The sequence below is a fragment of the Pempheris klunzingeri genome, chromosome 3, assembly GCF_042242105.1.
Source record: "Pempheris klunzingeri isolate RE-2024b chromosome 3, fPemKlu1.hap1, whole genome shotgun sequence".
NCBI lineage: Eukaryota > Metazoa > Chordata > Actinopteri > Acropomatiformes > Pempheridae > Pempheris > Pempheris klunzingeri.
The window spans coordinates 16,086,597-16,100,411 of NC_092014.1; the positions used below are offsets into that span (position 1 = coordinate 16,086,597).

Below are 13,815 nucleotides of genomic sequence, written 5' to 3' on the forward strand. Positions count from 1 at the left end.
TGTGGGGCCGAGCGGAGATAAATCAACACTGCTGGAGCAGAAACTAACTGGCACTGCTTACATTCACTGTGGGGAAACTACTGTGGTACAGACACTGTAAACCAATACTGAAACTACAGGCCTTGATACATGGGCAACACTTTGTGTCAATGTAGGTGGGCAAGTTCGCAATAGATCGTCAATATCTTTGCTTCCCCTCGTCCGTTATAACGTTACTCAGCAAGCATTTCAAAGATGGAAGTGTGGAGGATGTGGACAAGTACAACACAAACATTTTCACTCAAGATGTTCAGCATAAGAAGCTATAAAAGCTGGTTTTAACTTTTATGAAAATATTAATAAAAAAATAATAAAATAGAAATAGTTTAACAAAACAATCCCACCTCAAGGTCACTTGCTAACTTTTTCCAGGGCTTTCAACCATATCCCACAGAAGATGGAGTTGCATGTCCATCTTCATTTAAACTGAGCCTCCATCCACTAATGAAGACTGTGTGATGTGGCTGAGAGCTCTGGAAAAAGCTTTTAAGCAGACCTTGAGTTGGGATTGTTTTGTCATAATAGTCCTGATTTAGCAGAATGATGCAGTTAACGGCAATTATGGATGACTGCAGACGTCATCTCAAATTTCAGAGTGGTAAAATATTCAAACTGTTGATCAGCACTGGTACCACGGGCGGAATCACTGAAGGTAGCCAGATGCCAATGCAGAGCTATTGTGTGATTACTGCCTCTGCATCACGGCCTTCGCTCTGAGTGACATGCTTGTCTCTCTAAACCTGAAGATGCCCATAGTGACGGAGCACTGTAAAGTATCACCCCCGTGCAGCACTGTGCAGTAGTCACGCTTGCAGCTGGTGATGAGGGACACGGAAGACATAAAAACAGAGGAGAAGGAGGGAGAGGTGGATGGGAGGATGTTAGTTAAATGAGGGAGGTTGGCGGGGTACCTGAGTCTGCTGGGGGATATTCAGAAAGTTGTCCCGTGTTCCGATGCCGACAAACCGGTTGGGAGCTGTGGAGCCTGGCGTGGAGTATGCTATAAACAGAGAGAGACAAGTGTGTACATGCTTTTATACACACACATACACACCGAGCTCATAGTAGAGTTTGATGCTCTCATCGTCACTATCTATATGTTTTGATGTAATATTAACCTGCTTAGACTACGAGTAGAATTCACTGTCAAATGAATTACTGGGAAAAGACAGTAAGGGTCAGGGATTCTGGTGCCCAGTTAGTCACATGGATGATTTCTTCATTTTGCGGGCAGGTTCATTGTTATTTTCCCTCACTTAACCGTTAAATCTGTGGTCAACAAGGGGATGAACAGTCTGTAATGATTAGCGCTAACACGAAGAAACTATTTCCCCCGAATATGGCTGCTCTGGTAGTCACAGACACTCCTCAGCAGCCCCTGGCCTCAATAATAAGCCAGCGTAATCATGGAAAACCACTGAGGATTCACTGTGGACTTAATAATAGGGTGACAGACGGAAGAACTGTATTCACCACCAGTGGTAACCAATGCTCCGCTTTCGTTTAATTGGTTAAGAGGAGCATCATGCCTACAAGGTGACACCATTCAATGATGCCACGGGATCAAATTTAGGGCAGTTGTGCTCACTGGACTCCAACATGGCGGCTGAGTAGAACTTTTGCTGTGCATGACTTGATTGAGGTTGAGGGGATGGGGATGTGTGGGGGTGACAGTGACAGGGCTGGAAACTGATGCATGAGTGAGGGTGAGAGTGTACCATAGGCATGTTTGTGTGTGTGTTTTTATGACTGTAATTACGCCTTATATCTTGAGAGACAAAATTAGAGGGGGTAAAAAAAAAAAAAAATACAGTGATAACAGTCACTGAAATGAGAAAAGAGACGGAAAGTACGATATTTATTTATATAGATGTTCATATAAATAAATAATAAAGTGACACGTTAATCTGAGAGAGTTGGAAGGGGGGGAGGGGAGGAAAGGTTGATAGGACAGGAAGAGGAGAAAAAGTCAAAACAAAAGGAGGAGAAGGTGCCCCGGTTGCTCCGTCCAGTGCCCCCTCTTGGTGTGCCTCTCCCATGGCCCGACTCTCGCACTGCACCTGTCTGGGTGGAACCAACCAAAGCCTCACAGCTCCCTGATGACACTCCTCTCTCCCGCTCCCCCAGTATAGCGCTAATTAGACAGGTTTGATTAGACTTTATCATTCATGTTTAGAGAGATTGGGTTGTTCTTGTTATACTGTGATTTTCATGTTTTTTGTTGTTCTCAATTTTTAATTGTTGTGAGATTTGTGTGAAAGTGGCGAGGGGATTGGGTGGGTAAAGTGGGGCATGATGTTTTTTTGGAGTCCACGCCAACTGCCCTAATTTTGTTCCCTTAAAAAGAAAAAAGAGAGAAATAAAGGAAAAAAAGAAACAAAGAAAGGAGGATATGAGAATATATCAAATAAAGAAAAGGAGAAGGCAAAAAAGAAATGAGAGAAGGGGGAAGATTGTATTGCCGCTGTCACAGACAGACATGCAAAGTCTGCGTTGATCAAAGACTTGCGACTACAGAGGCAACGTGCACAGGGCCCTGCTCTGCTCTGCTCCCCCCAAACTACAAAACACATCAAAAAGAAGGGAGAGAGACTACACTGCCTCTTGTGGTGCTTGCAGGAAACCAAACACCAGAGTAAGAGAGCGAGAGAGTAAAAGAGAGAATAAAAAGATTTTGAGCAAAGGGAAAGGGTGGAGGGAAGAGGCTGAGGAGGTTTTCAAAGACAAGAAGAAAGAAGAGAGAAAAGAGGACTGAGCTTCAGAGCAAGAGATGCAGAAGAGCTTGAAAGAGTATCTCTGGTTGGGCAAAGGCGTGGCTTCTGCCTCAACAGAATTCGATCTTTGCTAGTACAGTACAGTATAGTACAGTACCGTACAGTCCATAAGGTGATGGATGAAATAGGAGTGAAGCTCCTGGGGCTGCTGAGTGTTTGACTGACCAGGCTGCAACCTTACAGGAAGCAGACGGTCAGCTGAGCTACGAAAAACTACAGCAGTAGCCATTGTAGAAGTCCCAGACCTGTGTTTTTTTCAGAAAAAGAAAAAAAGTGTACCTGCACTGCACATTAGGGTACTAGGGTACTGGGACTTTTATGATGGCTACATCTGTCCTAGCCTAACAAACCTGATGGAGTATTTCTTGGAACAGAGGACAAATTGGCTGCCAGCTAAGAGCTAACCAACCTACTGGAGCCTAAAATCGGTTTGGACTGTCTGTGGGGAGACTGGGGCAGTAATGGGGGTTTGTGGAGGGGAGTGGGAGTGGGGGGTGACTTACACGGAGATGCGGGTGAGCTGAGTCCGCCGTCAGTGGGCGTGCTGATGATTTTAGAGTCGGGCATGGGGAGGGGCACAGGGCGCGCCACCGGGGGTGGCGGGGGCAGCAGGAAGGAGCCCGGCATTTTGCTCTGGCCACCTCCATTAGGCTGCAGACGGACCATACAGACAGGGTGAGCAGGACACACCCCGAGAATATACAGTGCATAGGGAGCCAGACACAAATGAAATGAAATAGAGTCACACACGCACACTTTAGAGTCCCATCTAGAGGAAAAACACTGTCACATATATAGACAGATACCAACAGCATCCATACAAGTAGTCTGCACTCACACAAACTAAGACACACACAACTGCTCGCACACAGGGACAATAGAGATCACCAAACTCACGCAATTTTAAAATAAAACAAAAGTATCAGACAGTCTGGCCAAAAACAGTGAAAGAAACAAAGTGGAAAGTGATGAACATTTTAAACACACGAGGGGAAAAGAAAAAGGGAGTTGTCCACAAGGAAAGGTATTATAATGCAATGTAAGAATAAAAAAAAATAGAAGGGATAATCAGCAACGTGAAAGGTGTATCTGTGTGTGCGAGTGTATGCACACAGTGTATGTGCAAGTTCATGAATAACACATGCTTTTAGTGTGAAGTAATGAGAACAAAGGATAATAGGACATGAAAAAAAAGTGGTTTCAAAGTTGCTCACAAGGCCTAGTTTACAGTAGAGGTTTACAGCACTACCAGCACCTTAGTGAATGTGTGTTGAAATCGATGTGAAACGTCCCTGCATGGCCAGTTGACAGTCAGCTGTATACTGAGCTCATGTTTTGATGTTTGGCAACTCTAGCTTTCTGGATGAGTGAGTGAGTGAGTGTGAGCAAGTTATTGGGGTTATCAAGTGGGCACCTCCCTTCACGGATGTTTCGCTTAATAAGACCCACGGCACCTCAAAAAGGCACAATGGTGTCCTAGAAACACCCCTCTATGTGCCCCAGTTAATTTCTGAAATTAGTTTCCTCATCATCCATAACCACTCGCTAGCTTCGTCTGACACATGATGCGTTTTACCAACTATTCTTCAATTCCTCTCTGGGCATGGAAGTTTGTCACAGTGGGTTACTTCCATGTAAATTATGTTTGGATGAATATTTTTGGTTACTTGGATATACAATACTTGATCTTCCACCATGGGCTATGCAGAGAAATTGATTACAGATTGCAGTGCAGAATGGGAAAGATGTGCCACTTTGGAGCTCATCATTGAGAGTAAATGAATGCTTGTTAAATGACTACTAGAATACACCAGCAGTCTTAAATGTCTGCTTCAGTTTCCTTCCATGAATACCGAACTCTCCAAACAGAGCCAATCTAAATCTTTACAGCCTTGTTTACAGCCTTGCCTCCCTATAGTAAATCCACTGCCATCTGCCAGTCTCGCTTAGGCTCACCTGCCCTATGATCTGTCTGCCTAAAAGGGCTGTTCCCTGATATTGTCTTCCACCCTGGACTGTGGGAGAATGTGATAGATTATATGCTGTGGTATAATGAGTCAAATGTGGTTTGGCTTCTTCCCCTTAAGTTTTCTCCAGCTGAGTTTTTTTTCTTTTGTTAAAACACATCTGGCTGCCTCCTCCTGTTGACATATTTGCCCTCAAACCATTTTCCTCTTCCATGGTGAAGTTGCTTCACTTCATAAACATTGCTCTAGTCCCAGCTCTAGGCTTACATGACCTTGTTGCACCTGTATATCCAACAAATAAGATATGAATTGATGGAGCAATCATTCTGTATATATAGTTATGCAGATTTTTTTTCTTGTACTCCTGCTTTCTCTCATCCCGCACCTTCTTCAGTAAAAACAATAAACTGACTTATAATCAGTGCCAACTTTTTTTTCTTTTTTTTTATGTCAGTTTGCACTGCAGACCTTCCTACTTGCCCCTCACCTCCCTTTTCCCGAACCCACAGGTCACTTACCTGTGCGCTGGGCTGTCCTGTGCCATCAGTGCACACAAACTGCACAAACTCCTTAAGCGGGTCCTGGTGGTGATGGTAGCGTATGGTGGGGTGGGTGAAGTACGGGCTGGACTGCTGGATGATAGAGGAGGAGGGGAAGTGCAGGGCTGAGGCTGAGGCACGGGGACTCCCTTAGGACAAAAGTGAAAAGGGGAAAGGAAACAGGAATGGGAAAGGAGAGGAGGAAGGACAGGAGACGATAGAGAGACCGAAAGTGGGAAAAATACAATGAGCCTCACATCACTCTGATGTTTTTCTCCTAGAACATAGCAAAGATATTAAGCAAACATAACACTCTACACACTATGAAATTCACTACATTAACATGCACACCTATGACAATAGATAAGACATGCATATGTTTTAAGTAAGTACCAACGCAGTTGGCATTAAAGACCAGGCTGCTGCTTAGGCCTATTATTGTCATAACACAGAAAATCGCTGTGACATTCTCTTGTGGTTGACTGACTGAAGCTGTTTCTGCTTACAAATGACTGGCATTATCCCTGGCTATTGGGAAACATCTGGTCCCATTCATTTTATAAATCAGCCCACTAGATTTCTCTGTACCCCTGGTAAGCCTGGCATCACCACTCATGAAAACACACACTTTAACGATCCCATACACGCTACAGTGTGTTACAGTATTTTCTGCCTTCTGCTCCCTCTCAATTTCTTTCTCAAACACACACACACACACACACTCTCTCTCTCTCACACACACTCACACAAAACCACTGGGGTATGGCAGAGCCACACACACGTTGGGTTTTTCCACTTTTGTTTTATTGCTTTTCGGTGATGTGTAATCAATCAGCTGCATATCCTTGCTGTGCGGTTCTGCCCAGTAGTTTGAAGCTTGAGAGAGAATCTCCCCTCCGCTCCCATCCGACCACAAAATGCCTCCCGGAGACATTAGTCAGCCAGCCAACCACACACACACACACACACACACACACTGGGCTCTACTGTCTGTCTTCTGCTGGGATTCTATGGCTTTGGCAATTTGGCACACCAAACTAAAGAGCCAAGCTGCTAGGTGAGGGGAGCCTGGCGAACAAGCATCTGTGATTATGTCTGTCACCTACTATCTCTTGTGTATGCCATTCTCACAAAGTGTGTCAGTGCCTGTTCGTTGAAACTTTCTGTGTTTTGGTGCATTGGCGCTTCTATCTTTTTTGTGTCTGGGTTTCTGTGGGTCTGTGTTTTTGTGAATTTTGCATGTCTCTATCTTGGTTTGCATGTATTTCTGTAGTCTGTGAATGTATGAATGTCTTGCTATGTCTGTTGCAGCTTTCATGTGTCTTTGTATGTATATTGGTGTGTGTGTAATCGCCGTCACAATGGAAGACTCTCCAGACTAGTATAATCAGACAACAGTCAATCTGGCAGCTCTCCACGTCAGTCTGGAGCCAAAAACAGGACATAAACCATCCAGTCCTTACCCCTGAACACCCGCACTCACTAGACCTATACAACAAGCACTAACAGCTCCAGCCCATCCAAGGCAAGCAATAACTGCTAACTGCTTCTTCCCCCTCTCTGTCTACCCCCATTTCTCTTTTCATCCCTTACTCCTTCCCTCCCTCCCATCATCCTCCAGTCTCTTTATAGAACCAAGGCCTCCGAGGGACATTCCATTTGGATGGCAGCCATTTTAGCACAGAGAGTCCTCCACAAGAGTGTAAATTTACACATGCGCGCATGTGTGTTTATCTGTGTGTACGTGCACAAATGCACCCATACACAATCTCTAAGCACTGTCTCATTACAGCCTCTCTATTACATGAAAACCTCTTAGCCAACAGTCCACACACACAGTTTGGAGAGTGTGAGAAGTTAGTTGGGGAACAAAGAAACCTGAGCCAGTCCCTCACACCTCTTCAACTCACACATAAAGCAGAGAAGCAAATTTCAGAAATCAATTCAAATGCAAAATTCAATCTGGTGCTTTGGATTCTCCAGAGGGTATAGGACTGCTCTGTGCAGATAAACATGACTTAATGGTGCAAAGTCCAGCCTGAACTATATTTTCTAAATATACTGTGGAGAGCTCTGCAAGTAAAATTCAATACGTTTCAACATAGAGGGCAATGAGTCCAAATGACCTTTACTAGTAGGTCTGGTTTGGCTGAGGACCAAAGCATCCCTCTGAGAGACAAACGGAATGAGAGGGAGAGATAGAGAGAGGAGGACATATTCATTCCTTTGAAAAGTGAGACCTGCCTACAGGGACTTGTTGGCAAACTTGAGATCCTGGAGACTTTGGGAATTCTCTGACTGGAGATGGAGAAACCATGTCGGTTATCATATAGGACCGAAGCGCTCTTATGAGGACAACTTGCCCTTGGTGCCTCACATGAAACAAGACCTTGGAAACACAGGACGCTGCTTTTGTTACGTAAAGATTTACTTAAAGAGTTACTTTCAAAAGAATCTTAACAAGCTAAACCTACCAAAAACACATCTTTTGAAGAATAAAACTACAACCGAGATGGTGTTTCTGAATATAAAAAAAAAACACCCTGATACACACTGACAACTGACAGATTATAGGCAAAGCAAGACTCCTTAATATGCACACGTCCTTTGTTGCCTTCTTCTAGCCTATATAATACAATAATTTTTATTATTTAATTTCAAACAGTGCGTTTTGGAGATTCTTTCTTTGTTAAGGCAGCTGTTTTGACCATAAAGAGGTAGATATTTCCAAGGTTTTTGATCTTATGTACTGTACATATAGGTGTTTAGTCTTACTATGACATAAACTAACCTGTTAAATTACATTAACACACCCAACCAAGTTCATTATTCGAGAACAAACATTTTTGTCAGTTTCAATGCAAGAGCTGACTTCTAAAAACATTACAATGGATGCATGACGCAGTAAGGCATGAGGCAAAGTAGTCACAAAGGCATGGATGCAGCAATGGTACCATGCAATGACAATATTAAAACACACAGGCACAAAGATGGTGGTAAAAATGGATGGATGGAGAGAGGCTGAAAGAGAGAGAGAGAAATTTATGCCAAGCCATGATGATAGCAGTAACACTGAACAGGTGAATCTCTGCAGGCATATTGCTTCACAGCAGTACTGTAGGATTTCAAAGTTTTATTTTGCTTTCTCAGCAAGTACATTTGGGATTTTCATCATTTTAGGCACACGATTGCAGAATTTATTTTGTTTGCTTCCAGAGGAGTTCGACGGTGTAAATATGGAAATCTAGGATTCAAGTCAAGTTTGACACTCCCTTTCCTTCTCTCTCTTTTTCAGGTTATAAAAGGGGGATCGGGTTGTTGGGTTCATGGCAGGGCTCTCACCTGGTCTCACTCCTGCCAGCACAGGCAGCGGGTGGTGTGTGAACGCCATGCGGGGGGACCTCGTCTGGGAAGTCAGGGCGTTGAAATCAAACTTCCCCGGCTTCTTAAGTGAACCAGGCGAGGACAGTCCTGGCGAAAAAAAAAATGGGATCAACAAAAAAAAGTGGGGGGAAGAGGGAGGAAAAGAGAGAGGTGGTTTTAATCAACAAAATGTGGCTTATTTAATTGGCTGCACTAAAAAAAAAAAAAAATAAAAATTCAATTTGATTTTTATTGAAGGGGACTTGAATAATCATGATTTTCTGATTAGATTGTTTAATTTCCTCATTGGTTGATGGCAGTGCATTGCTCCCTGTCCTTTTGGCTGTTGGCCATTTACTCCTGTAAGTTTCAATGAGTTGATCAGAGGACTCTAGACTGTAATAACTCATTCAGAGATATACTGTAGGGCTCCTAACTCTCAGCTTTGTAGTCATATAATACGGGCTGAGCAATATGTCAAAGCTTAAGTGTATGTCTTCAAAGGAAAAAGTGGAAAAATAGCTAAAGCCAATCTGAATCTGTTCTTTGTTTTAGAGCCAAAGCACATCTGCAGCTATAACAACCTCTACTGTGCCACTGTATGTTTTTCTGTCTCATCTCTTTCTCTCTGTTTCTCTCTCTCTTTCAGGTGCCAACTCCAGGCTTTCTCTGTGTATGAGCATGGCCACCATACAGCCACAGTCAGCTAGTTGTGGTCTGGCTTCAGCGAAGCTCACAGGCTGGCTGCACGAGAAGAAGGCTTCATTCAGAAATAGCACACACTGTACAGTATGGACACGGCAGCTGCTGAGTGCGAAAGACAAGCAGACGGACAGAGAGAGGAGACAGAGGGAGAGAGAGAGAGAAAGAGAGAGGCGAGAAGAACGTGGGAGACATGAAAATATGCGAGGGAGCAAGGGAGTGAGAGAGCAAAGCAGAACCTGTGAAAAATGCAGCAGTGTCTTGTTTTTCAATGCGTTGCTCTGACGACATGTATGAAATTGGAATGTCATAAGATGTTAAATATGGTTATTATCTCTCGCTCACACGCACTCACTCGCACACTTGATGTATGAAGACGCTCGGAAGCGCAAGCACACGTCCAATCACAAAAAAAACAAAGACCGTTGCAACACCGCCACATTTAACTGATGAAACGATAGACACATTTCTTTCCCATTAAGTTTTCCTCTAATCTTCCTTAACAAGTGAGTGATGTGATAATGTTCTCAGTTGAAACTTTTTTTAGACTGTTGTTCTGTAGTCTATTTCTGTGGCCCCTCCGCATCAAACAAGGCATTAAATACGATTCCTCCTCAGTTCTCCAGCTGGAGACGTGTGAAAGTCTATGGGAGTGTGGGGGCGTGCAAAACCTTCCCTCCCTGTGTGAAAGAGTTAAGTCTCAAGCAGGTGGGAGTGAATATGTGTGAACCATTTATGTCTTTAGCAGACATATATTCCCCCCCCCCCCCCACTGTAGCAGGAGTCTGGGGGCGTATTGTACTGTCAGACAGATTCCAAGCATGAAGACAACCCCAATCCCACTTCTGACACCAATAGTTAGCAGTGATTGCTATGACACTGTCACACTGGTGGGAGCAAACTGGAAATAAGAGCAGTCTGCAGAGACTTAAATGAGGAAAGGCACTGGAGGGGAGAGCTGGGAAAGACTCAGATTTGGAAGAGAGTGTAAAAAACCAGAACGTTATAGATTAAACAGTTATGGTTTCAGAGAGGTAGTTATGTGCTTTTATTTTGGAAGTGCAAAAATGAATCTGAAGTATAGAAATCAGAGCCAGGAAACACAGAGAGGATCACATGAAGATTGACATCTGTATATATAGGAAGTTATAGCACTGTCACTATCACCAAGGGACTGTGAAAGACAATATTCAACACTTCACAGACTATGCAATGGTGTGATCTGGTTTGTGTGTGTATGTGTATGTGCCACAACTGCACGGTTTCCTCTCTTGGCAAGCCCTAGTATTTCACTGGCAACCAATCAAGCGCTCCCATGATGACCCTTCTGTCTCTTTGCACTAACAGGCCTGCCACCAGATGCGCCTCTGAAGCACACATAGACACAGAGACACACACACACACACACACAGTTGGAAAAGATAGGAGATAGCGGTTTAAACAAGTGATAGAAGGTCGGGGAATTCTCCTCTCTCCAGTGATTTAAACCACATATGTAAGTCCAGCCGTATCCCTCTACGGGCCTGTAACATTTAACTGAAAGCACCAAGAAAGGCCCCCACCACCACAAATCTCTGGTGTCTCGGGAAAATTTCACAATCATTTGGAACTAATATGAAATCATGGTTGTTTCGTTTGCCTCCGCTAACCTCCCCCACCCCTCCTCCAGCCCCTGTGGAGCAGATGTCTCCAGCATCCTCGCGGATCCCAAGGCTACACACACGCGGAAACACCATCTGGGTCCGTGCTTCAGCTGTGCATGTGTGTGTGTCTGTGTGGCCTGTGTGATGTGTGTGCACATATCTATCGTGTATTTCTGAATACAACTGTGTTTGTGTAATTTATATGTATAAATGCATCTTCATACATCTGTGTGTGTGTGTGTGTGTGTGTGTGTGTGTGTGTGTGTGTGTGTGTGTGTGTGTGTGTGTGTGTCTGTTAGTTATGGAGGGGTCATGGCGAGTCGATGGTGCTGTGGACAGACGGCGAGGGGCACCTGTGTGTGAGTGTGTTTTCTATTAATTAATTCATTTATTTTTTAGAGGCCCCTTGGTTTGTTTGTTTGTGTGTGTGCGCGTGTGTGTGTATGTGTGTGTGTGTGTGCGTGCGTGTATGCTTATTGTTTACATACCCCCCACCTGGACAGGAATTCCCAGATGAGCTTTGCCTGTGGCAGGTGGGATCCTTTGGAAAATCGGATACACACCGTACCAAAATCACATATTCTCTGCTCGCTCCATTCTTGCTCTCCCGTTCCACAATCTCCCCTTTTTGCCTTAGTTTCTCTTGAGTGTGAACCATGTGCTTTGTGTTGTTAAAAACTATTTCTAAACCCACACAAAATTAAAAAATTAATTAAAAAACAACTGATAATTATAAAGGCGTTTGGCTTCCTAATTTTTCACTTGGATTTTGTAAATTAATTGGGTAAAAGGTCCAGATTTGCACGCTATTCTACACCTCTATTTGCCAAACTCATTAGGAGGTGTACAAGGCTGTGTGTGGTGCACTTTTGAGAGTAAGGGGGTGGTGCACATACATAGAGAGCAAGAGTGAGTGAGAGAGAGACAGGAAAAGGATGGGAGGTGAGGCTCTGGTGCGCTAAGGCGTGCAGCAGCCTCTGTTCTGGCTCTGATGAGCAGCCTCTTAATTACATTTACAGCTAAGTGGAGCAGGAGCAGGAGAGCAGCCGCTGAGGCTCGTGTGAGAGTAGACTGGGGCACAAACTAAACAGGGCTCTTGGCTCCTCCGGCTCTCATCCTGATAACCCTTCCCTCTCATCAGTTATCACCATTTGAGTACACCAAAGTCTTCTTCTCTCCCCTCTCTCACCTCCCACTTTTCCCATCCACTTGCCTGCTTTCTGCTTCCCTCTCCTCCGACATGTTTTCTCCCTCCCAAGGGTCCCTCCTGCTGTACACGTTTTCAATTAGACAGAAGGGAGACAGGGATGGAGGGTTGAAGGGAGAGCTAGGGAGCAGGAGGAAGGGTTTTACACCTCTGATCCACAGACGGTAAGCGTCTTAATGAGGGATTTGAAGCAAGGGAGGGATGGAGTGACAGAGGGATGGAGGCAAGGCAGGCACCTGAACACCTGCAGGGGTGGGGAGCTTGATAAGCATGTGTTTCAATGTGTGAACGTCTGCATATGAAGGGGGTTGTAAGTGTGTACGTCATTGTGTGTGTGTGTGTGTGTGTGGGGTGGTGTATCTGTGTATATACAGTATACTATATGTGTGTGCGTGTGTGGGGGGGTCTGTATGCATTTGAGTGAGTCACGTGTGTGTGCATGAGGCCGAATAGGAACATCTTGTGAATATGCCTGTTAGTGTTGTCAGTGTTATCCTGGTGACATCTGTCAATTAAAGTGCCACTGGGAGGACTGACGTGACTTCAGAGAGATAAAGCCAGGGATCTTAGGTGAGCTACTTGTAGCATCATGTTTCACACAAAGTTAAGCCTGAACTAGATAATCCTTGACAATCCTGCTACTGTATGTCACATGAAATGTCATGTCAACAAATGAAATTTTCATCAGCAGCAATGAGATCAACCTGATAACAATTGAACATTACTGAAATTACTTCACAAGTGTGCTGTTGTTCCATTTTTGGGTACGCTATCCTTGTCCTTACCACAGACATTCATATAACTCACATATAAACACACATTCATACAGTATATATTATATATATATGTATATATATTGTATATACAAATATATATACACTCATACAAAGAGGAATGATTGAGCTACATAAAGGCTGATAAACAGCAAATACATGAGTGTAATCAATGTTGTTCTAACCATGGTAAGGAAACTGCACGCCATCGTTTTCATGTTTTATCTTCCTCTCCTGCACACTCGCCAAATGGTGCTGCACTGAAAGTGGAGAAGGGTATTGTTAACAATGAGATAGGGGAAGAGCAAGAGAGAGAGAGAGAGAAAGAGAGAGGGAGAATGAGGTAGAGAGAGAGAGAGAGAGAGAGAGAGAGAGTTAAGAGTGAGCATTTGTGTATGATGGAGGTAGTGAATGACTGATAATTGACACAACATCAGGTAAATTGTATCTGTGGTTACGACGTTAAAGTGAGGATGAGTAAACATGACACCCTGAGATCTGGACGTGGGGACTCAAGTGAATTGAAGAAGAGAGGGTTTTTGTTGGAGTTATTTGGTTGTTGGAAGGATGAGGATGAATTACTGAGGAGGTAGAATAAAGAGGGTAATGTCCAAAGCTAAATCATAAAGGTAATGGTTACTGCCAAAACAATGGAAACAGACATAAAGCCTTAATACAAGCTGCTCAAAGCTGTTATTTCATCCTTGATGCATCTTGGCATTTATATTCCAGATGTCTGGAGCTATTTGGTGAATAGCATTTAGCACCATTTATCTATGACAAATTCAATTTTCTGGGGTTGTAGTAA

At 43.9% G+C, this 13,815-nt stretch overlaps 1 protein-coding gene across 8 annotated transcripts in view; it reads right to left on the reverse strand.

Moving 5' to 3' along the window:
• nfixa (nuclear factor I/Xa) overlaps positions 1 to 13,815 on the reverse strand; it is a 109,454-nt gene that overhangs the window by 7,251 nt on the left and 88,388 nt on the right. For 4 of the 8 annotated variants that reach the window (XM_070856464.1, XM_070856463.1, XM_070856462.1 and 1 more), the window contains 5 exons: positions 13,193 to 13,267; positions 8,662 to 8,790; positions 5,299 to 5,468; positions 3,317 to 3,464; positions 951 to 1,039 (listed from right to left, as the gene is read on the reverse strand). In XM_070856464.1, coding sequence (XP_070712565.1) covers positions 951 to 1,039; positions 3,317 to 3,464; positions 5,299 to 5,468; positions 8,662 to 8,790; positions 13,193 to 13,267 — 611 coding nt within the window. The remainder of the gene's footprint in view (positions 1 to 950; positions 1,040 to 3,316; positions 3,465 to 5,298; positions 5,469 to 8,661; positions 8,791 to 13,192; positions 13,268 to 13,815) is intronic. The other 4 variants (XM_070856467.1, XM_070856469.1, XM_070856466.1 and 1 more) reach the window with 3 other exon arrangements.